Here is a 25,551-nt window from a genome sequence, read left to right on the forward strand (position 1 = left end):
GCGTCCCGATTCTCTTCCCTTCTCTCAAGGTGTGTATTTGCACACTCTCTGTCATGGATGGATTTAGAGGCATTTGATTGATGTAGGCATTTGCCGGAGGGAGTTTTCTGCCATTTTGTGTTGTTGTATCCATGAGATGTAGTGTACCTGACCTAATAAGACCTCAGTAACCCGCACTTCGAAGCGTAATCATTAGTTAATTAACAGAGGTGCATCACATTCAAAGTCTATTTGGCTTTCCAGCCGAAGTCATAGAAATGAACCATTTTACATGGCATGCTTATCATTTTAATCTGTGGGAATTAGATGATTCATTGAGATGATTTTTACTTGGTGGCTTGAGAAGGAACTATCTAATTATTGGTACCAAAAGGAAGAACTACAGGTAAGAAAAAAAAAACAGTTCAGGTGGTCTTGAAAAACACTTGACCCTATAGATTATATTGACTTCAGCAAAAAAGGTGTGTGACTGTTTGCCCGTATGTATGTGTGTGTGCAGGTTCATACACTGGGTGTACAAAACATTAAGAACACCTTCCTAACCAGTCTCAAGTGGCCCTATTTTGTTTAAGGCACTGCTATGTGACTTCATTTTGATATATGCTGATGGACTATGCACTCTTGTTGAAGTTCTGTTATAAATGACTATTTTATTTCATGTTACAAGGCAGGCACTGCTGTTTATTGGGGTACCTTTGTTTCCATATGCTCCTGAGAATTCAAGCTACCCATGTTTACAATTATAATAAATTGAAAATCTAAATTACATAAGGAGAGAAAAGGAGAGGCTGGGAAAAGACAGGCGCTGACAGGACAAACACTGGTACGCTTGACAAACAAGACGAACTGGCACAGGCAGACAGAGAACACAGGTATAAATACCCAGAGGATAAGTGGGGAAGATGGGCGACACCTGGAGGGGGTGGAGACAAGCACAAGGACAGGTGAAACAGATCAGGATGTGACACAACTAATGTCTGCAATTCTCCAGCTGTGATCCTTGGAGATTTTTGGGCCACTCAAACCATCCTCCTCACTGTGCGTGGGTTCTGTATAGACACACGTCCTCTTCCAGGACAGTTGTTAACATCTCCAGTTGCTTTAAACGTCTTAATTATTGCCCTGATAGTGGAAATGGGCATTTTCAACCATTGAGCTATTTTCTCATAGCCATTTCCTGATTTGTGCAGCTCAACAACCACACATCGTTTTGTCACACATCATTACTGTATTCTCGGGTCTTTCCCATAGTGATGGATGACTATGGGAACTTCGCCTGTGTGTCACCTCATATTTATACCCCAGTGAAACAGGAAGTCATGGCTTACCACTTAAGTGTTCCTATAATCACTCAGATGAACTTAAAAAATGTCTAATATGAATGGGAATATACTTCAGTTTGATTTTACTCATAACAATTTCATGTGGTGCTAATAATTGTGGCACACATATTTCATAAAAAAAAAAAGATTTAAATGTATTTCACATTTATCTTTTTCAATCATTTTACTTCAATTAAAGGTTTTGATGTTTTTGAATATGTTTAAAGAAAGCCTAAGAGAATAAACAGCAAATCATTTTTGTTCACAGCCCCAGTAGAGGGCGCTGTATCCAGAGGGTGAATAGTGTTTGTCTACCTGGACAGTAGATATAGCCAGAGCTATATATTTAGAGAGTTAGGCCAACTTTTAGAATTATGAATATTATTCTAGTTCTAAACATTCAGATACATAGCTTTTTAAAATGCTAACATGGCTGCCGTATAATTTTTAAGTGTCATACACGGATCATAATGCAGAAGCCTCAATGTCCTCATCGCACTAAACACAAGGGTCTGGGTGTAACCCATTTGGGATGAAGCAAGCGTGTCAGATATCTATTTAAAACACGAAGAAGAAGAAAGCAACATTCTAAAGCATACCTGAAGCTAAACATTTAAAAGGATGAGGACAGCCATCGTTCATCCACGTAGAAAGGGATCCATGAGCATTCATTTCAGGTGCAAAAAAATGCAAATGTGAATCAAACCCTTCGTTTGAACAGATAGCTTGTACTTCGCGATATGCATATTTGTCTGCGGAAGTGTGAATGAGGATTCAACAGTGTGGGTGTCGACAACAACAACAATACATTAGTTCGACATTGACTTTGTTTTGCTGGTGTTACGCTCTGATCTGATTTGCTTTCTGTGTTGGTTCTAGTTCTATATCCCCGCCTGTGTTTGTGCCATTGTTGTGCCGCATGCTGTATGATATGGTCCTTCTTTTGGGAGGTATTCTATGGGCATCTACAACAACACTAGCTTTGGTTTCATTTGCTTTGTCGTGTCCCTTTAGCAGATCTGCGTGCTTGTGTCATTGTCCTATTTGTTTGGGCATATTTCTGGGGAGTGTGCGGATGGAAGTAGCAGTTGGGGGGGGGGGGGAAATACCCTATTTGACCTAAATATGTAGAGAGAGAGGTGGTGCTGCTATTGCTGCTGGCTCAGACAGACAGACAGACAGACAGACAGAGAGGCAGACAGACAGACAGACAGACAGACAGACAGACAGACAGACAGACAGACAGACAGACAGACAGACAGACAGACAGACAGACAGACAGACAGACAGGCAGGCAGACAGGCAGACAGACAGACACACTGTAGCAGGAGATTAGTCAGGGATCAAGAGGCTCTCAAAGCGACCTAGCTCACAAGCAAACTATGAACAGAGAGCAGACACCGAAACCATGCTGCACTCTATACTCCTCGCTAACCCCTACCGAGGCCCATATGCTCTACTCGGCACGTACACTAACATAGTATGACATGTTTGATCTGTCATGTGGTGCTGGTATTTACCTTCTGGCCCTGCGTAACAGGGAAAAGAGGCGTTTCATGTACAAGCATGCAGATCTCCGACATTCTGTCCCCTTTGTATGTGGTTCCATGTGGCTCAGTCGGTAGAGCACGGAGCCTGCAGGATCGTGGGTGTGGTTACCGCTGGGTCCACCTATACAAACATCTTTGGTCTGCAGAATTGTGTAGATGTCATGATATATTGTATGCTGTTTGCACTCCAGTCATGTAAAGTGAAGCAGGGACACCAAGGCACAAACCAAGGCAAAACATTTTACAAAATACTTTTTGGGAGTGTTGCATTTACAGAAGTGTACATGCAGTGTCTTTGGTGTGCCTTCTACAGTCAATAACAGGAATTGACTAGGCTCAACCTGATGGCGCAGAGTTATTCGACGTGCCGGGGACAGGAGCCTGCCGCAACGAGAGATTTTCTTTCGTTTGAATTTTCTGAATGATTGCGACTATTGCATTACAGTTCAATTTAATGGAATGGCTTTTCTGATTTAATTTCAGGCCGTGCATGTGTCTACAGTATGCGTGCCCCTGTGTGTGTAGCTGCAGGAGCGAAGGGGAGGTGTGAGAGGTGGCTCTCTGATTGCCTTTGTGGTTTGCTCCGTCCGCGGAAATGAAACCATTTGTTCTGTGTATGTATATACTGTATCGCCAACGCCCTCTTGGACGAGCTACTCGTTTGGGTTGGCGTGCTAATCTTTCAGTTTGTTTCTGGTGACTCTCTTTTTTTCTTGTTGTCGCTGCTTTCTTCAGATGCTTTCTTTCCCATAGTTCCTGTTGCTATTGGGAAAGGGGGATAGCTACAGTAGTCAGCTGCACAAATGAATGTATTCAACCGAAATGTGTCTTCTGCATCTGAATCAGAGAGGTGGTGGGGGGGGGGCTGCCCTAATCAATGTCATTGGTGACCGTCAAGCAGTTGTTGTTGGGGTTTAACTGCCTTGCTCAAGGCCTTGCCGGCTTGGTGATTCGAACCAGCAACCTTTTTGTTACTGGCCCAATGCACTTAACCACTAGGCTGCCTGCCTTGTTGAATCTCTTCAGTAGTGGTGCGTGAAGGGAGAACGAGGTAAGACACAGTGGTGCTACAGCTGCTACACAGTCTGCTAAGCTATATGCTCCATACATTTTTTTGAAAAAGTGTTGCCGTAAAATGTAGTAATATGCCAGTCCTTTGAGTGAATGGAACCTCAGTGCTTGGCACCCTGTGCTTGTAAACAGCGCACTGTAGACAATGGTCCTCCTCCTTTTCTCGCTGTCCCTCTCTACGTCAGTCCATCCCTCCTTTCCCTCAAACTACTTGCCTCTCTCACGCCACCTTTCTCCTCACTCTAAAAAAAAAAAAAAACAGCTGACCCTAGCGTCTACCATTTCTCCCCAACAGGTTCTCCCTCAGAAAATGTTGCCTCTTGCCCAGAGGACCTCCAGACACAGATGAAAACGAAATGAGAGTCAGCCAGGGCCTGTCTCATGTGTGTCAGTGCCCTCCACCTTTGTTGCTTCACGTTGAGGATTGTGGGGGAGGAGGCGGGCGCCTCAGGCGCTACTTGTTCCGGGGGCCATCTGGTTCCATTGGATTTTGGCCTCGTTCATCCTACTCTCTCTCTCCCACTCTCCTTTTTTTCCCCTTACTATCATTCGCTCTCTCTCTCTCTCTCTCTCTCTCTCTCTCTCTGTCTTTCTGCCTTCTGTCGCTATTACCATCTCTATATCATCTCTCTCGCTTGTGTACTCCCTCTCTCTTTCTCTCTCTCCCACTCCCTCTTTCTTACCACTCGTAACTTTCTTAGTTTTCTGTTATTTGCTGTTCTGTACTCGGTTCAGTTCATGTTAAGTTAATTATTTTCTCAGTTCATGTTCTGGTCATGAAATAAGGTCCCTTCTGTTTATGAGGTCTTGTTGCGGGGGGGAAAAAAACATTTTGCAACGTAACAAAATGTGGAAAAAGTGAAGAGGTTTGAATTCTTTCCAAATCCACTGTACAAATCATAGATAAATAATAAATACCAAACACAAGCAAAATATCAGAGTTTTCTAACAGTATAATGCATTTAATGGGTACTGTTCATGGCCCTGTCATGAAGATGTGTTTTATACGGCCTCCACTTAACATTCAACCTTGAAAAGCTGCCTATTAGAAACACCACGGCCCAAAACCCTTACCAGTAGCATTGTACTGTTCTGCTCGCCAGGTTCGCCATTGTCATGCATTCCATCAAACACTCACACGTCAGAGATTTTCATATTTCATCAACGAAAAGCACCACCAACAGACAGACGAAAAGGATCCTGCCCGACACGTCAAGTTCAAAGCGTTAGTGACGGCACAGATGGTCAAAATGGGATGTGATTAGTAACCCACACCTTTTTCTCCCTGTGTGTCTCCTGTGCTTCTCCGAGGGAGAGGTGGGGCAGACACATCTTCATTCATCACAGGCGTTTGACAGATCTGACAGTGTGCATTTGCCTGGCGGGTTCACCTTTCCATTCAAATGGGCTTAGGCCTCCCCAAGGTGGAACTGTGAGCAGTTCATTCTGCTGAGTGTGTGTGCGCGCTTGTGTGTGTGTGTGCGAGTGTGTGTGCATGCCTGTGTACGTCCGTGCGTGTGTCTTGTGGTTGTGTGTCTGTGTGTGTCTTGGTGTGTGCGTGTGTGTGTGTGTGTGTGTGTGTGTGTGTATGTGTGTGTGTGTGTGTTGTGAAATAGCAAGGAGCTGCACAACCAAACACACTCATCTAACATCCGCTTCATTGTCATCGGGGACCCTCGGGTTTCATTAGTAACAACTTAAACACAGACGCTCACATCACTACTCCCACACACTGATCCCAACATTTCAAACAAGGAAATAATATTGGCCGTAATGAACCATTGTGTTTTTCCTTTATCCTTTTCTATTTGCAGATGCTCACCCACCACTGTTGCATATGGATGTACTAGGCTGTTATCACATTTGTTTCAACAAGCCCAGGCAAAGATAATCACGTAACATGACCCCTATCGTGTCAATTTACAACAGTTGTCATAGAAACTGAAACAATAACACAGTGTCAATGCAGTCATTATTGATACGGTCATCTACTTCCATTGGCATTCAGTTAAAGTGTGATAAAGTGGTCTAAAGGTCAGTATTCGGTCCCACATCCCTAGCACGCAGTGATAAGCCAAGAGCTCCAGCCACAACAGATTGGCCAAGGACAATGTCAGAGTTGAATTCAATAACGGAAAAGCTGCGAAAGTAGAGTTGAAAATAAAGAGAAGGGAGGAGCCAGAAAGGTAGTGTTTGGGAAAGATTTGGTGAAGTGGTTAAAGAGGATGATGGCAGCGCGGGCTGTGTTATGTGTGATGATTGTGAGGCGCTGTGCAAATTCGACAGCCTCAAGACGGGGACGTCAAATAGGCACGTCAATGGAACTGTAGCTTACTGTTCAGATGCGTTAAATGGAAACTGAAATCTGGACACAGACTGTAGGTCTATAACCTCTCACGTAGCCTTAATATGAACTCCTGCAGAATTAAGCATTGCGTTAAAATTATACACCAATCGAAGGCATAATGATGACTCGGGAACAGGGGTAGAGAAATAGGGTTGATTTATTTCAGCGTCTTAAGATAATGCGAATGCTCGGTTAAATACCATCTGTAGAAGGGCTATCTTTCAACCAAATAAAATATGCGTCCGAGCCGAACTGAAATCACATCTGAAACATTTTGGGTTGTTTTCACTGCTTTCTATTTCCTTACACCGGTCAAACGGATGTTATTTCCATTTGTTTTGTTCGTACATTTTCTCCCCTGTCCCTCAATGTCTTTGCTCCGCGAAAGAAGATGACATAGAAAACTTTACCGATGTCAACTAGATTGAAGCGTTCGTTCTATCGATGTATTTCGTCATCTAGGGCAACATATGACAGAAGAGAAGCTGCGTGTGTCTAATTTTAGATGTTGACTAACGAATAGCTTACCAAAAATGTTGGAAATTATAATCAGACAAGAAAAAATCATGCACCCCCTGCCAAAAATTGTTCCGCCGGCCTTCTTTGAATTTAGCCTATAGCGCATTTTCTAAATTTACAGGTTAAGTTTGGGTGCGGGACTTAATCATATAGTCAGGCGCTTGCAGATGGGTTCTTAACAATTGCGGGCAGGCGGGGTGAACAAACAGCTGACCCACGCACCACTATTATGTAGGTTGGTCTCTGACTAGACCTTTGACAGCCAAAGTTAATTGGAATTTGTGACTTTTGACTTTCTGTCAGAGGACGCTGTGTACATGTGCTTGTATGTGTGTGTCCATCCAAAGTTGAATGTTATCACTCCATTGTTTAGTGCTTGTTTAGTACATATGCTAGAGAGAGAGAGAGAGAGAGAGAGAGAGAGAGAGGTGTCTTAAGACAGGAGAGAAACCATGTCGAGAGAGAGCATATTGTGTCTACAGTGGAATACACTGAATCTTGCTTACATAAATGCATGTGCCTGTGTCAGTAGGCCTGTACAGTACCAGCACATACAGTGCCTTCGTAAAGTATTCAGACCCCTTGACTTTTTCCACATTTTGTTACGTTGCAGCCTATTCTAAAATGGATTCATGTGTTATTTTGTTCTCATCATTTGTTATTTTGTTCTCTACACACAATACCCCATAATGACAAAGCAAAAACAGTTTTTTGGAAATGTTTGCTAATTCTTCTCTGCAGATCCTCTCAAGCTCTGTCAGGTTGGATGGGGAACGTTGCTGCACAGCTATTTTCAGGTCTCTCCAGAGATGTTCGATCGGGTTCAAGTCCGGCCTCTGGCTGGGCCACTCAAGGACATTCAGAGACTTGTCCCGAAGACACTCCCGCATTATCTTGGCTGTGTGCTTAGGGTCGTTGTCCTTTTGGAAGGTGAACCTTCGCCCCAGTCTGAGGTCCTGAGCAATCTGGAGCAGATTTTCATCAAGGATCTCTCTGTACTTTGCTCCATTCATCTTTGCCTCGATCCTGACTGGTCTCCCAGTCCCTGCCGCTGAAAAACATCACACAGCAGGACGCTTCCACCTCCAGACGTGATGCTTGACATTCAGGCCAAAGAGTTCAATCTTGGTTTCATCAGACCAGATAATCTTGTTTCTCATGGTCTGAGAGTCTTTGGGTGCCTTTTGGCAAACTCCCAAGTAGGCTGTCATGTGCATTTTACTGAGGAGTGGCTTCCGTCTGGCCATAAAGGCCTGATTGGTGGAGTGCTGAAGAGATGTTTGTCCTTCTGGAAGGTTCTCCCATCTCCACAGAGAAATTCTAGAGCTCTGTCAGAGTGGCCATCAGGTTCTTGGTCACCTCCCTGACCAAGGCCTTTCTCCCCCGATTGCTCATTTTGGCCAGGCGGAAAGCCCTTGGTGGTTCTAAACTTCTTCCATTTAAGAATGATGGATGCCACTGTGTTCTTGGGGACCTTCAATGCTGCAGAAATGTTTTGGTACCCTTCCTCAGACACAGTCCTGTCTTGGAGCTCTATGCACAATTCATTGATCTCATGGCTTGATTTTTGCTCTGACATGCACTGTCAACTGTGGGACCTTATATAGAGAGGTGTGTGCCTTTCCAAATCATGTCCAATCAGTTGAATTTCCTACAGGTGGACAATCAAGTAGAAACATCTCAAGTAATATCAAAGGAAACAGGATGCACCTGAGCTCAATTTAGAACCTCATAGCAAAGGGTCTGAATACTTATGTAAATTAGCTATTTCTGTTTTTATTTTTAACAAATTCGTTTTAAAAAATGAAACCTCTTTTCACTTTGTCATTATGGGGTATTGTGTGTAGATTGATGAGAAAAAAAAAAAAATATTTAATACATTTTAGAATAAGGCTGTAATGTAAAAAAAAATGTGCAAAAAGTCAAGGGGTCTTAATGTTTTCCGAAGGCACTGTATGTGTGCTTGCATCTTCAAGCCTGGATGAAGAGGGTCTTGGGGGTTGTGTAGGGTGTTGTCTTGGGGGTTGTCTAGGGGGTTGTCTTGGGGGTTGTGCATCAGTCGGGACCAAAGACAATCCGCCGGGGAAACGTTAGGATAACGTGCATGGAGCGATAAAAACCATAAGCAGGGAGAGAGTTGGAGACAGACAATGAGCCGGGTCCAGGAAAAGTCCCCTCTGGGAGGATAGCCTCATTCAGTATGCCACCCGTGTTTGATCATGACCTTACTGTTGCATGTCCTTGGCGCAGAGCGCATCAAATGCCTTTTGGGGGATTGGAGGGTTTGAGGCTTCACAGGAGGCTGGCTCAGCCCGTTCAGCCCGCTCCACTTTATTGTGTTGTTTTTATTTTCATTCCACCTGACCTGATGGCTTCCGCAGCCCTCTATTGTCTCTCTCTCTCCCTCTCTCTCTCCCTCTCTCTCTCTCTCTCTCGCTAAGCCCCTCGGCAAAGCACTCGGGCCACCATTTTGATTATGAAAGTGATTGAATTAAATGCTCTGAGAATTTGACATTCTCATGGATTATGACTGTTGGAAATTGTTAAACACACCAGGCCCCTATCCGTCTAAACGGATACCTAATCCCAAACCTTTCCTGTTTTTTCTGCAACCCGTTTCGAGTGAATTGTGTTTAAAGATTATAGCCCCCTTGCCCCGATATCAAATAAGTTCTGACTCAGACAACCCGAGACCTATTAGGCCAATAATATTGGATATCATACACACAACACAAGACTGCATAACACCTGTATTGATTCAAATGCAATAAATACTACTACTGGTATTGACCACTATCACAGAACCACCTATATGGAATGGCAGTACTTTGAACTGGAATGCCTTAGGCTTTAACTCAATGGTGAAAATAAACCACAAACAATCAAACCTGATAGGGGTCTTTCGGGGCCGTTGGTGGCCATTGTTAAAGAAAACTTTAAAAAGAGAGTGCCGTCTTTTGGCCACTTCACTAGCAGTCTTTCTCTACTGGAGTACTGTGAGATCACATGACAAACTACAGTGTGTGTGAGTGTGTGCTCTCACAACGCATTTGTCATCTTTGAGTGCCCGGGTTGTGGCTTTTCTAAATGTCAGCAAGGGGTTGTTAAGCAACCGTGTGCACTTTTCCTCCCTTTCATTCTCTCTATCTCCCTTGTTTCTGTATATACAGTTGCAGTTGGAAGTTTACATACACTTAGGTTGGAGTCATTAAAACTTGTTGTTCAACCACTGCACAAAATTCTTGTTAACAAACTATAGTTTTGGCAAGTCAGTTAGGACATCTGCTTTGTGCATGACACAAGTCATTTTTCCAACAATTGTTTACAGAGAGATTATTTCACTTATAATTCACTGTATCACAATTCCAGTTGGTCAGAAGTTTACATAAACTAAGTTGACTGTGCCTTTAAACAGCTTGGAAAATGTCAGAAAATGATGACATGGCTTTAGAAGGTTCTGATAGGCTAATTGACATAATTTGAGTAAATTGGAGGTGTAGCTGTGGATGTATTTCAAGGCCTACCTTCAAACTCAGTGTCTCTTTGCTTGGCATCATGGGAAAATCTAAAGAAATCAGCCAAGACATCAGAAGTGTAGACCTCCACATGTCTGGTTCATCCTTGGGAGCAACTTCCAAACCCCTGAAGAACCACATTCATGCGTGTGTACAAACAATAGTACGCAAGTATAAACACCATGGGACCATGCAGCCGTCATACCGCTCAGGAAGGAGACGCATCTATCTCCTAGAGATGAATGTACTTTGGTGCGAAAAGTGCAAATCAATTGCAGAACAACAGCAAAGGACCTTGTGAAGATGCTGGAGGAAACGAGTACAAAACTATCTATATCCACAGTAAAACGAGTCCTACATCGACATAACCTGAAAGGCCGCACAGCAAAGCCACTGCTCCAAAACCGCCATAATAAAGCCAGACTACGTTTTTCAACTGCACTACTTTTTGGAGAAATGTCCTCTGGTCTGATGAAACAAAAATAGAACTGTTTTGCCATAATTACCGTTGTTATGTTTGGAGGAAAAAGGGGGAGGCTTGCAAGCAGAAGAACACCATCCCAACCATGAAGCACAGGGGTGGCAGCACCATGTTTTGGGGTTGCTTTGCTGCATGAGAGACTGGTGCACTTCACAAAATGGATGGCATCATGTGGAAGAAAAATTATGTGGATATATTGAAGCAACATCTCAAGACATCAGCCAGAAAGTGAAAGCTTGGTCGCAAATGGGTCTTCCAAATGGACACTGACCCCAAGCATACTTCCAAAGTTGTGGCAAAATGGCTTAAAGACAACAAAGTCAAGGTATTGGAGTGGCCATCACAAAGCCCTGACCTCAATCCTATAGAAAATTTGTGGGCAGAACTGAAAAAGCGTGTGCGAGCAAGGAGGCCTACAAACCTGACTCAGTTACACGAGCTCTGTCAGGAGGAATGGGCTAAAATTCACCCAACTTATTGTGGGAAGCTTGTGGAAGGCCACCCAAAACGTTTGACCCAAGTTAATTTAAAGGCAATGCTATCAAATACTAATTGAGTGTATGTAAACTTCTGACTCACTGGGAATGCGATGAAAGAAAGAAATGCTGAAAGAAATAATTATCTCTACTGTTAAATAAATAATTACATAAATGACATTTGACATTCTTAAATAAAGTTGTGATCCTAACTGACCTAAGACAGGGCATTTTTACTAAGGTTAAATGTCAGGAATTGTGAAAAACTGAGTTTAAATGTATTTGGCTAAATTGTATGTAAACTTCCGACATCATCTGTTTATGCATATTGTTTTTGAGTGGTTTCCCTTTAAGTTTGAGCCTTCTCTCTCTCCCTCTGACTGTGGCCCCGCTCTCCGGTCTCCACAGCTGTAATGGGCTCCCACGATTCAGCAGGCAATTCGGGTTCCCGCTGGGGCCCCAATGTGTTTGTTTTGTCCAGAACAAGAGCGGAGGAAGTCCAATGTCCCGCACTCTATCCCTGGAAACTTCTCTTTCTCTCTCTTCACTATCACACACACTCTTTTTCTTTCTCCCCCTCACTCTCTGTATTCCAGCTATTCTTTCTTTCATTCTCCTTTTTATCTACGGCACTATCTTTCCCAAAAGTCATGAGGGACTCGGGCACCACTTGGGGCTTGAAGGCTTATTCAAATGGTCTGTTTGTCCTCAGCGCGTGGCTTTTATGGATCGGACAGCATGAATTACCACAGTGCATTTACTCTGCGCGACTATATGTTAGCGCTAACTGCATGCCGCAGTCTTACAGTCGAAGAATAGCACCATAGCACGTTGTAGGAAGTACAATGAACATGCTTTCATATGTTAATATTTGGAATTTGTTCTGTTGTTGTGCCATGGACAGGCTACAGACGTTCAGTCATGTAGAAAGCGTGTCAAGAGTCCAGTGTGTGGAGTGTGTTCACATCAAACTATGGCCACCATTTTGCATGCGTCAATACCTGAGTGCTTCATATTGGAGGGGACTTTTGCTTGGTGCTGCACACAATCAGAAACAAGCCACAGACATCACCAAGGTCTTCATACCCGGCTCTCCCATTTAAAGCTGTGGGGTTGGTGACAGAATTCCCAGCACATTTTGATGTCAGGTGCCCATAGATAATATTTTGGGGGGTGGGGTGGGGATTTATATTCATCCCCCCTTTTGTGGCGGGAAGGGAAAGGGAAGAAATTGAAAAAGCGATCTTGCAGGCTGCCATTATTCAGGACTCTGGATGGGACTGGCTGCTGGCTGAGTTGTATTCATAAATCTCTCACGGAGCCCCAATGAATGTAATCAGGAGACTTGCAGAGGACATAAATTGGCACAACACTCCATCTCGCTTGTCAACCGCAGCTTCAGCAGCCTCAACTATATAGGCCTATTCAGGGGGGGGGGGGGGGGGGGGGGGGGGGGGGGGGGGGGGGGGGGGGGGGGGAGGAGAAAACCCACTTAAACTCGACCCAAAACATTCACATTCGTTGTGTGTGTGTCTCGCTCTGTATCTCTTTGAGGCTTTTTGGGAGAGCTGACATTTTGAATTTGAGTTGAAGGTAAACAACAACAACAACGATAAGCTTCTGTCATTGTATAAGGCCCCTGACTTCTATGCCACTTCTAAAAAACAGTCTCATTTAAGCCGTTGCTCCTCCCCTAGAGTGGCCATTTTGAAAAAATTATAGGCCTAAATAGTGTATCTGGTTTGGGGTCACATTATTAATCTCTATGCAATATCTTAACAGTGGTGCCAACGAACAGCAGCAATTGAAACCACCCTTGTCGGACATTTTTAGGCCCCCTGACTGTTTTCACCCACTTCTAATAACCAGGCTCCTTTCATTTCATTTCTCTGTGCCTGTTTCTCTGTGATGGGCCGTCAGAGGTTAGGCACGAAGCTCACCATCTGCTTTAACCCACCACAGCTCCTGAGGCCATCGTCTCTGTCTCTGTTCTAGTTTCTCTTCTCAAGTCGCTACACGCACACGCGCGCGCGTGCCAGGCGGTCTCATCTGATCTCAGGGCAGTCGTCTGTGGGGCTCTCCGGCTGCTCTTTCTTCTGTCCTGGAAATGATCTTATGATTCTACGAAGGCCTGGACGAGTGTTAGAAATGCAACACCGACAAAGACACCCGGCAGGCCCAACAGACTGATATATGGATGGTTTTACATGGTCCACTCCAAGCCCTCTCCACTGTTCTGATCCATTACAAAGAACGAGATAAAAACACTGAATATATTCTAACCAGTTGGCCTATTCTCTCTTTTCCCCCCCCCCCCCCCATGTCCCTTTGCTGCGGTCCCATCTGGTTCCCTCTCCGATGCAATTTGTATAACAGGTAAGTCCACTCTTTTGTGTAAAGTTTGAAGCCCATCCAAATGTAATCATATTACCACATTGAACAAAATGAAGAGAGACCATGTGCCCAATGGAATTCACGTTGTTACCATAAGCTCTCGTAAAGCGCCGACATCATTCCTTAATCTATCTGACAGTGGGAAAATGGGGGGGGGGGTCTCATTGGCTACTGGAGAGATGCCAAAAGGGAGGAAAGGAGAAGGAAAGGGATAGTGAAGAAAGAGAGGGAGAGAAGGAGAGACAGAGGTAGAGAGTGATAGGAAGAGCGAGAGGGAGAGAGAGTGTATGCGAGGGAGAGCAAGAGGAATTGTAATTTGTTTACCATGACATCGAGAGTATGATAAATGAGAGAATGATAAATGCGGTCTATTTTAGTTCGCCTAAACTGATGTGGTGTACTCAACTCTGTGTCCATAGAGTATAGAGGCTTTACCAGCTTATAGCCGTTAACTAGATGTGCTGATTACTGCCCATAGGTTCGCCCTCATCTCCACAATGCTGCAGTATAGCTTCACTTACCTCCAATTCAGTCCATCTATGGAAGAGCTTTTTCAACGCAACGTCCAAAGCAAATGGAGACATTTGTCATAACTGCAGGCGTGTGTTGTCCTTTTATCTATGAAGTGTGTAGGTTTAACTTTAGAATGATCTTATTGGTCATGTTTACGGTATCAGTGTTCACTACGGCTTTCCATTCTTGCATATGTGGTGATATATTTGATATATAAGTTGATAATCCTTGGTTCCCTGGTGCATGTTGTAGTTGTTTAGTATTTACGGGATACTGGGAGGATAAGGGCACCATTTGTGCCTAAAACCATTCTGAACATTTTCTCTTGTTTTTACCTTTGCCATTCTCAGCCTGCACACTTTCCACTCCTTACCATTCTGGAACGAACATACAGTATGTTGTCAAAAATATTGTCCTTCATTCATTAGTTCATTCATGCATTCATTCACTCATTTGTTCATTCGTTCATTCATCCGTTTGTTCATTCATTCATTTATTCATTCATTCGGTATCTATGATGGACTGTTGTGATACGTGTATGATGTTTTGCGCTACGATCCTGCTTTTAGCTAGGAGGAGGGTAGAGAAGACGCTCGAAACAAAATGTGGACGGGCTCCCTTAGTCACGCTGGCCCCGCACCAACCCGAGTCCCCATCAGCCTTCTTCACAGTTTCGTGGGTCACTGATTGTCACACGCTGGTGGTTTTGGCACCGTCCCTTTGTTTCTCGTTGTGCAGATCGTCGGTAAACATGTCCAAGTACCCAACAGGCTTTCAGACTGTGTCCCCCAACAATAGAGTTGGTGTTTTGGTCTACGGGCTCAAGTGTGATGTCATAGGGGGGTTGACGGACCGTGACTGGTCTGCCGTGGTTGACTAGATTTGACCCCTCCTGAATTGGCTTGATTTGCTTAAATGAGCCACCGATGGCATTTCTTGTGGTTTTCATGTGGTCTAAGATTGTGGGTCGATTGCAGTCGTGTGTATGCAGTACTGCAGGGATCAACAACTAGATTCAGCCGGGGGAGAATTTTTTCTGGACCAGATGGTCAGGCGGCCGGAATATAATTTACAAATCATTTGTAGACTGCAAGATGACCGCAAGAAGCCCAAACAGATACAGATTTGACTAAAACATAATCATTTCAAACCTTGCTTAGATTTGTATTTGATTGCATATAGAGTATCTCTCCCTTATGCATGGGGAATACTTGGAAATCACTTGGAGCTGTTTTGCTGGTGCAAAAAGTAGTGTGTGTGCTTATGCGTCTGTGTGCGTGCCTGCATACCTGCCTGCACAAGTACCTGCGTGCCTTCCTATGTGTGTACTGTATACAAGCATGCACAATTGTGTTTCTCTACAATATGTGTAGGCTATACATGACCATTATCGATCAATCTCATCACGTGTGGGCGTATACATTATATCCTTTCACAGACGGTACTTACTACCCTAGTATGCACCGGTGTTGTGCCTTTTGGGGGGCTAATTTCCACCAGTCGCTTTCATCTTGAAATATTCAACACGGACAAGACACTGAAGTGAAGCTAAACATTTAACAAATACACGTTTAACACAATTACCGTGTTGGCACATTTAACACTATGTGGAAAGAAAAAAATACAAATGGAAAACAAAAAGCTGTCGGAATTCAACCTCAATGCACACAACATGACAGAATGCACTCGTTGTTTCACTCTGTCCAGGGAATGGACATCTGAAAAACAGCTCACGTCAAAACAACAGGATTTGAACTCCGCTTGACCTCGTTCTATCATATCCATGTCCATCTGTATGGAGTATGGATCCAACGTGAAGCTTGCGGGCAACCCCGGGTAGAGCTTATAGTATTCCAGCCGAACCATAGAGATAATATCTCTCTCTCTCTCTCTATGATCAAAACACTTGTCATAATAGCGCTCTGCTCTCTGCTCCATATCTGACAATAAAGTATGTATTGTAATCCCAGTATATTAGTGACTCTGTGGACTGTAGACCCCCACAGAATCAGGGCCAGCTGTTGCCATGTTTTAGCTCACTGGCTCTGACCCAGCTATTCTATCATTACATTTTATGCACCACCAGATGTTAACAATAGCATACACACAGTGTCCACGTGAAGTGTAGTGGTTATGTCATCACACACACACACACACACACACACATTGCCTTTCTGTCTCTCTCCCACTGTCTAAATCAGTCTATATGATGAAAACAGAGCAGTGCCGCCTGCATGTCGTAGCTAGCCTGCACTCACACAACCGCCCCGTGTAGTCTATACACAAAAACTCGTAGTGTATTCAAAGTTTAAAAAGGCCTCTAAAGTTTGTAATTTCTACTTAAAATTGTCAGACTTTGATTTGCCGTAACGAAAAATGTATCAAACCCCTACAAAAGAAAATCCATTAATCCACATAATAATTCACATTTCCTGATGCTGCAGGATTATGTCACTGTTAGAGCAAACTGGCTCAAGTTAAGATCCTACTTCTGTACAACGTAAGTCAGTGGCTAGAGAATATAATGGAATGGAATAGAATACAATGGAAACGGAATAGAACGTGGTGACGAGAAAGACAACGAGAAGTGTGTGTGAGAGCACTGTGAGAACCAACGATGATCATTCCAATATCGATCCTGATAAACCATGTAAAATGAAGTATGGACTGTCATCGTAAATCATCAGCGGCCCCACCACGCGCCGCTGCACCCCGCCCCCACTTTGTGATTTTGCCACCTATCCGCTTATGAGTGGGTGTGAGGCGTTTATTATGCATGGCAGGGCCCCAATGAAAAAACAGTGGGCACCTGGTCGAAACCCCGGTGCACAGAACGTTAGGGTAATTCATTCGTTAAGCATTATTGCCATGGACTTTACACACACACACGGACGCACAGACGGATGCACACACACACACACACACACACACACACACTTCCCCTAACCACTACCCTCTCCTAATCACACAACGTAAACCATTTCCCCGGAGGAAAGGTGGTTGGCTTAGAGCACACCGAGTCTCTGCCTCTGTGAATGTCACGCAACCACTCACCTTTACAGCGCAGCCAATGACGATTTCCCTGTGACCCCTCACTCTGACGTCGACTTGAGCCCCCAGTGTAAACAACTGTGGAAGACTGCTGCCGTCCTGACTGACTAGTCACACATCAGTGTGTCAGTGGTGTTTGGACCGTAGAACTAGAATGATTAGAGTGGGCACCTCCATTCAGGTCAATTATACCACAATGTGTGGACAGGCGGAAAATGCCGAGTGTCTTTAATAGGAACATTATATTTCTATGTTTTGGAGCCAACATTTATGACCCCGCGATGGGTTGTCTATGACATTTACATGACCCTGCCGTTCAAGGCGTTGCACTGTGTTTGTCAGATGGGTTGTCTATGATATTTACGTGACCCTGCCGTTCAAGGCGTGGCACTGTGTTTGTCAGATGGGTTGTCTATGACATTTACATGACCCTGCCGTTCAAGGCGTTGCACTGTGTTTGTCAGATGGGTTGTCTATGATATTTACGTGACCCTGCCGTTCAAGGCGTGGCACTGTGTTTGTCAGATGGGTTGTCTATGACATTTACGTGACCCTGCCGTTCAAGGCGTGGCACTGTGTTTGTCAGATGGGTTGTCTATGATATTTACGTGACCCTGCCGTTCAAGGCGTGGCACTGTGTTTGTCAGATGGGTTGTCTATGACATTTACGTGACCCTGCCGTTCAAGGCGTTGCACTGTGTTTGTCAGATGGGTTGTCTATGATATTTACGTGACCCTGCCGTTCAAGGCGTGGCACTGTGTTTGTCAGATGGGTTGTCTATGATATTTACGTGACCCTGCCGTTCAAGGCGTTGCACTGTGTTTGTCAGATGGGTTGTCTATGACATTTACGTGACCCTGCCGTTCAAGGCGTGGCACTGTGTTTGTCAGATGGGTTGTCTATGACATTTACATGACCCTGCCGTTCAAGGCGTGGCACTGTGTTTGTCAGATGGGTTGTCTATGACATTTACATGACCCTGCCGTTCAAGGCGTGGCACTGTGTTTGTCAGATGGGTTGTCTATGACATTTACATGACCCTGCCGTTCAAGGCGTGGCACTGTGTTTGTCAGATGGGTTGTCTATGACATTTACATGACCCTGTCATTTAAGGTGTTGGTGTGTGTGTGCTATCCAGATATGTCATGTGCTGTATGGGTCTGTGTTACCCGGATGGGTTGTGACAGCCGTGCTGTGTTTAACAGGATCTACGCTAGCTGTTAGCTGTTAGCCGTGCTGTGTTTAACATGCTCTATGCTAGCTGTTAGCTGTTAGCTGTGCTGTGTGTTGAGCTCTGCTGGGTCTCTCTATCTGCTCTGAGAGGTGTGGGGGTGACCTTTAAAGTTGGCTCGTGCCATCCCTGTTCACACATAGTAACACCCTGCAGTCTGTCGTACCCTATGTGGGTGTGTGTATGTGTTCCTCTTTTCTTTATGTCATTCCAAACATCCTCTCTTTTAGTTTCGGTAATATTTTGTTCCAGCACATCCTGTTCCCTAACATAGTCTTCGTCATTCACATACGTAATGGCTTGATCTCGTTCTTGTATGCACACACAAGAAAGCATGCACACGCATGCACGCACGCACGCACACACACTCGCACTCGCACACACCCACGCACACACACACACACACACACACACACACACACACACACACACACACACACACACACACACACACACACATAACTTGGAGACAGAAGATTCAAAACCTGTTAACAAGTGCATTACCCAATCACCACACGTCCCTCCATCCATCCTCTCTCCTCTCTGCTTTTAAACACAGCTGTGCTCTCCGACGTACAGAAACCATTGTCACGATTCCTCGCACAATTTCCATTTCAAACAGAACCCCCCCCCCCCAACACCAGATACGATGCGAGCGGAATCGCGGCCAGTCGCCCCTTTCTCTCTATTCTCCTCCATCACCAGTGCTAATTAGCTGCCATATCAATAATGCAGTGCCATATAAATAAACCATTATTATTTTCTCCTTGCCCTCCCATAGACGGTCAATAGCCGTAGCATGAGCATGTAGAAAAATGTCGAAGAGTATGTAATCGGTAATCAGAGGATCATCAGGTGATCATGGAAGCGAGTCCATTTGGTAAGCCAGTCATCTGTGTTAGTATCGATTTTGCTAAGTGTCATCAATCAGGTTGTTAATAATGGGAGGTTATAGGAGAGGTGATATGCCCTGTTGGGGGCGATGACCCCATGTCTGAATCGGTCAACAAACACCTGCAGGTTTTGGTCCTCCCCACAGTGTCAAATAGAGGTAGAGAGAAAGAGGGAGGGATAGAGGGGGGGGGGGGGAGGGGGGGGGGGGCTGTGGGTGCATCCTGTAGTCTTAACAATCCCTGCCTCCCTCCTATCCAACCATTGCGTGTTAAAAATACTGAAACAAAATGGAGGTGCCATCAGTAGCCTGTGTGTCAAGGCATCATTGAATATTTATACAAATAAATCAGGACAACACAGCCTAAATATAGGCCCGGCAGTTTGCATGATTTGAGGGACTATCAGGAAAGAAAATGAATAAGAGAATAAGATAATAGGCAAACGACTATCAGTATATCGCATATCTCACATCTCGCTATGATGTGTCTCTCTCTCTGCCCTGCTCTGCTCGGCTGTATCGGTCGGTGGCTAGCCTACTTAGCATACAGATGTCATGCCTAGTTATGATTCATGGCCATTTTTGGATTTGAAAGTGGGCCGCCCGGTCGGGAGGTATCATGAATACGAAGTAGATCATGAATCTGAAACGGCAAATTCCACTGTTGTCGTCGCCGGTTGTTGTTGTTTTTCTCTTGAGCGGCTCCACACAGCAACAAAAAAAAAGACTGCACATTTTAGTTGAGTTGTTGCTCCCGGCTTGTTACTATTTAGGTTTTTCTTCTGGTCTCGTGTTCCACTCTGTGAAACGCCTCGTATGGTAGATATCAGAATAGATTTAGAGGTTGGTACTGTACCGTTTACACGTGGCACTGTATACACAAGAGTTTAGTGGGCATGATATTGTTTAACTGCAACCATTCACCCATCTGGCCTAACGATGGAGTATCTTAATTGGATCACCCCTGTTGCAAGAAATGTCAAACTTGTAGTGGAAACTTGAGGTTTAAGAAATGTCCACTTTCTGACCATATTGTTCCTTTTGAAAAATGGATCAACCCCTACAAAATTGTCGATTCATTTTAATACACGTAATAATTCACATTTCCTGTTGCGGCAGGATTATTTTCCTGCTCAAATGAAGATCCTACATCTGTATACAGGCTATAGTTCAGGCTTTAGTACAACAGTATAGGCTTATACAGCCAATACAAAAGGCTGAAGGGATAAAGTCTGAGAACCTTTCTAGTTAGCATTTGATATTATCTCAGCTTTGTGACCCTCATAAAGCACAAGCAACTATACATTTATATGAAAGTGAAGGTATCACAATAAGCATAAGGTCTGTCTGTTTGCTGTTTGCGTCGAGGCAGGTGGTTGAAATGCAGTGATAATTTGATTTCACGTTAGAGGCATAATGATTTGACCGCCAGGTCGATACAGTATGTTAAGTAATTGCTTGTATATTATTGTATTTGTTTGTGTCATGCTACTGTAACTCTGCAGCATCACTCAAACACACAACACATTACGCCCATACTCTGCACCCAGTTGAGCCACACACACACACACACACACACACACACACACACACACACACACACACACACACACACAAATGGATAGATCTGCCTATTTTTGCCTCTGTACAAAAATATATGTGGAGTAGGACGCGCGCACACACACACACACACACACACACACACACACACACACACACACACACACACACACACACACAAATGGATAGATCTGCCTATTTTTGCCTCTGTACAAAAATATATGTGGAGTAGGATGTGCACACACACACACACACACACACACACACACACACACACACACACACACACACACACATACGCACACATACGCACACACACACACCATTCAAAATCCCATTTTCCCTAACCATAAATCTAACCTTAACCCTAACCCTAAATCTAACCCTAAATCTAACCCTAAATCTAACCTGAACCCTAACCCTAAATCTAACCCTAGCTCCTAACCTGATATTGAGACCTGACGTTGATGCTGCTGCTGCAGCATTCTGTCTAGGAACACAGGTCAGCCTAGAGACCGCTGGACACAGTGTACTACTACTACACACACACACACACACACACACACACACACACACACACACACACACACACACACACACACACACACAACTCACTGTTTCTGTCTCTGTCTCTTTAGTTACAGTAACAGCATGTGCACAGTGCAATCATAGAAATATAGAAACACACAGACAGTAGGCTGTATTTTACTGATTTCAGTCACACCACACGTACGCATGCAATCATACTGTGACACTGTGCAGAAGCTCTGAGTCTAGTGTATTTTTCTTCCCTCCCTCCCTCCCTCCCTCCCGCCCCCCTTCCTTTCCTGCTGATGTTAGGACACTAGAGAGCAGCCTACACCTTCTTTCTGCGGCCTCCGCAATCACTCCTTTCCTTAGCTATCACTCATTTCTCTCCCCCTAGCAGCACCTACATGTCAATTGTCGACTGGTGCAAGAGACCAAACCCTCTGTCGACGCATCTCTCACTCACACAATGAGGAACAACCAGAGAGAAAAATATACCCAAAATAGCCTTGTATTGAAAGAACAAATGTTTCAACATTACACGCAGAACATAGTCAGGAAATCCATCGGCCCGGGCATGTGCAGTGTCATGTGTTACTGGTGTCTCTTTAAGAAGGATAAAAGCCCACATATTCAATTCTTCATCTAGCTCCTATTTTAGAATTCGCTTTGATTTGAATAGTGTGGGGCGAGGCATTTTCCTCCTCCTTTTGATGTGTCCCTCGCGGTGCAAGGATGGCAAAGCTCTAGCATGACAGCCAAGCGAAGGAAAAGGCAAAGGCAGAGCTTTTTACATCCCTCAGATGATCATGATCTCTCTCTCTCTCTCTCTCTGCTTCTGCCTGTGTATCGTCCGTGTGAATGTCTTAGACGACATACGAATGTGACTTGAAAATGCCGCCACCTGATTAGAAAGGGTCAGATCAATTTCATCGAGAAAGGATAGAGGAGAGGGAGGAGAAGTGGGAAGGTGGTGGAATTCGGGGGAAGCAACCACAACATCTATAGCGAGCCAGCACATTGAATACCCCCCCCCCCCACAAATAGGGAATGAGGGATCAAGAAAGTATCTGATATTCAGATTGGAGAGGGTTTAACATTTGAAATGAAGTATGGCTAGGCTATCCCTCTGGCCCCTTGTCTTTTTAACCAACTAGAGATACTGCAGTAGGCACGCCAGACAAATGCTCTTTCTCTTCCAACCACCAACGCGAGCACGGCATCTCTTTTCACAATCCAGCCCTCTCCCCAAAGGTTCCTTACAACACAAGGGCTTTACTGTGAATAGCAATTCATTTATTTAAACATGATATTTTTTCGTAGTTTACAAAAGAAATAGGATAGCATCTTGCATCTTTTTTTTCTCCCACTCTTGCGTTTTAAACATGTTTTACACTGATTTTATAATCGTATTTTTGTATTTTTTTTAATAATCCAACTTTGCAATCTTTATTTTTTATTTTTTTTGGTCGTTGTCGTGTTTTTGTTGTTGTCGTTGTATTACCACAATAAAAATGGTGTGTTTATGGCGGGCCAGTGTGTCCCCAAGTGGTCTTTAGACAATAGCAGAATATTCTGAAGTAAGAAATAATATCCACTCCTGGTGTAGAGAAGAAGAAGAAGAAGAAGAAGAAACCGTTGGGGCCTACAAACATAGTAATCCTCTCTGGTGATTCTGTATAAAGTCAACATAATATTCCATCTCTGGTGATTCTGTTTGTCAAGTCAACAGGCAAAATAGAGTCTGGTCTCCATAGTGTCCATAGAGGCCCTTCAGATCCACAGCAATAAATCCACGGTCTCAGTCAGTCCTCCACCCTTCTCCTCCACAGTAGGGGGGGGGGGGGCGAGCAGCACAGTGTGACACAGTGTAAATAGTGTCCATAGCAGGATCCCTGGTTTCAATCCTCATTTATACAACCCCAACCCACCCAATATATCCCATATATCCAAAAAGGGTCTCTGTAGTAGTCCATATTATCCACACAAAATCACGTAAACACAGACATATCCTTACACACTCCAAAGGGTCGGTCAGACCTCGCACTCCCGGGAGGGCTGCTGCTGGCAGGTGCAGGAGCCGTACTCGTTGATGATGACCAGGGCCCCCTCGATGTGGTTGGGCTTGTAGTCGACGTAGTACTCCGGCGTGGACATGGTGGCCATCTGCTGCATGCTCTGCTTCTGCTTCTGCTTGCGCCGATGGCTGCTGAAGCACTGGCGCACCTGCCGCACGCCCGCCGGGAAACACTTCCAGGTCACGTAGAGCATCAACACCACAATGAGGAAGGAGAAGATGAGCGCCATGGTGCCTGTCACCACCTTGTGGATCTGCATGGTGCTCTCTATGTCGTCGAGGTTAGCCACGGTCACCGTGAAGGAATTGGTGATGACTGCGCCGCCCTCGGCGGCTGGCGGATCGTAGGGATTGGCCGTGGGGCCGCCCCAGGCCTGGTCCTTGGCGGTGTAGCCTGGGTACCAGCTCATGGTTGTGGTGGACTGGTCGCCGCCGTCCTCGCACAGCTGGAAGGCGTAGACCGCGTCCATTACGTCCTCGCCCTGCGCCACGTCCGGGCTTGAGCACAGCAGCTGGCTGTCCCGCTGGCCCCGGAAGGCACTCAGCCACTGGGCCAGGGCACACACGTTGCGGCTGCATTCCCACTCGTTGCCTGCCAAAGTGATGCTGCCCAGGGACGACCACGAATCCAGGATGCGCTGCTCCACGGCCGTCAGCCGGTTGGCGTCCAGCATGAGGGCCTTGAGGTTGGGCACGCTCTCGAAGACGTGCGGCTCGATGTATGCGATCTCATTGGCCGACAGGTCGATCTTCTCCAGGAAGGGCCAGGTCCAGTCCAGGGTGCTGACCACAACGGTAGCTCGGTTGTTGCGCATGTAGAGCGTGCGCAGTGAGATGAGGCGGGGGAAGTGGGCCAGGTTGACTTTGACCAGCTCATTGTGCTCCAGGTGCAGCTCGGTGAGCTTGAAGAGCCCGGCGAAGGAGTTCCGCGCCAGGCTCTGAAGTTGGTTGTAGCCCAGGTCCAGGAACTGCATGCTCCGGCAGTCCTGGAAGATTCTCACTGGGACAAACTTGAGGGCGTTGTAGCGCAAATGCAAATTGGTTAGCTTCCTCAGGCCGTGGAACAGGTCGGGTTCCAGCGCCTGCAGCCTGTTGTACGATAGGTCCAGGATGCGTAGGTTGGGGAGGGGCCTGAAAGTGCCATTGGGCAGGCTCTCGATATGGTTGGTGCTCAGGTCGAGTTCCTTGACTCGGCGCAGCCTGTCGAAGGTGCCCTCCTCCACCACGTCGATGTTGTTATGATCCAAGTAGAGCCAGGTGAGCTGCGACAGGCCAGCGAAGTGGCCCTCGCGCAACTCCGTCAGGTTGTTTTCGCGCATGGACAGGCCCAGGGCGCTGCTCAGGTTGCGCGGAACGTCGGTGAGATTGAGCCCCTCGCAGTAGAGCAGCTTGCTGTCGCAGCGGCATAACCGTGGGCAGACGCCCTCCACCGAGGGGACCATTTTGAGCATGATGCCCAGCGAGCACCACAGCAACAGTATCAACCCAGGGGGCTTCCTCAGGGGCCACTTTAGGTACAAACCAATTAGAAGGAAATCCATCAGCCTGAAAATCCTTTGATAGATCCTCAGAGAAAATGTCCATTGGAATCGTTCCGTTATTATTCTGTCATGGTTCACATCGTAATTTGTAAACTCTCCCCGGCAGGAAACCAGCTCTCGTACTTTTTTTGTATTCCCTTTCTTGTAGTGAATTGTGTTGTGCGTGTGTTTTTTTCCCCCAAGGTATTTACTTATAGAAAGGAGGAGGAATCCAGTGTGGGGGAAAAAAAGAAAAGAACAGGGTAGAGGGATAAAGGGCAAGTCACTTTGCTCATGTTAGATATCAGAGGGCAAGAGGCGAGCAGAGGGGGGTAAAAAATGCTTTCTTCGTCGAGCGATCGCATATGAAAGGAATCCTACTCACCCCTATCCAGAGACGGACAACCCCTATTCAGCGACTCCCTTTGTGCCCGCACTAATTATGTACGAATCTAAAAAAGGACCCCAGTGTGGTACAAATTTGCCACCCCCCCCCTCGTCCT

At 45.3% G+C, this 25,551-nt stretch overlaps 2 protein-coding genes across 3 annotated transcripts in view; one reads left to right on the top strand and one right to left on the bottom strand.

The window, feature by feature from the left end:
• LOC110497517 (catenin alpha-2) overlaps positions 1-25,551 on the top strand; it is a 663,050-nt gene that overhangs the window by 433,186 nt on the left and 204,313 nt on the right. The window lies entirely within an intron of this gene.
• Positions 21,947-25,551, bottom strand: part of LOC110497516 (leucine-rich repeat transmembrane neuronal protein 1) — a 4,498-nt gene continuing 893 nt past the window's right edge. The window contains exon 1 of the mRNA XM_021573654.2: positions 21,947-25,551. This exon is cut by the window's right edge and continues 893 nt beyond it. Coding sequence (XP_021429329.1) covers positions 23,486-25,069 — 1,584 coding nt within the window. The 5' untranslated portion in view covers positions 25,070-25,551 and the 3' untranslated portion in view covers positions 21,947-23,485.

The sequence above is a fragment of the Oncorhynchus mykiss genome, chromosome 19 (assembly GCF_013265735.2).
Source record: "Oncorhynchus mykiss isolate Arlee chromosome 19, USDA_OmykA_1.1, whole genome shotgun sequence".
In the NCBI taxonomy this organism is placed as follows: Eukaryota; Metazoa; Chordata; class Actinopteri; order Salmoniformes; family Salmonidae; genus Oncorhynchus; species Oncorhynchus mykiss.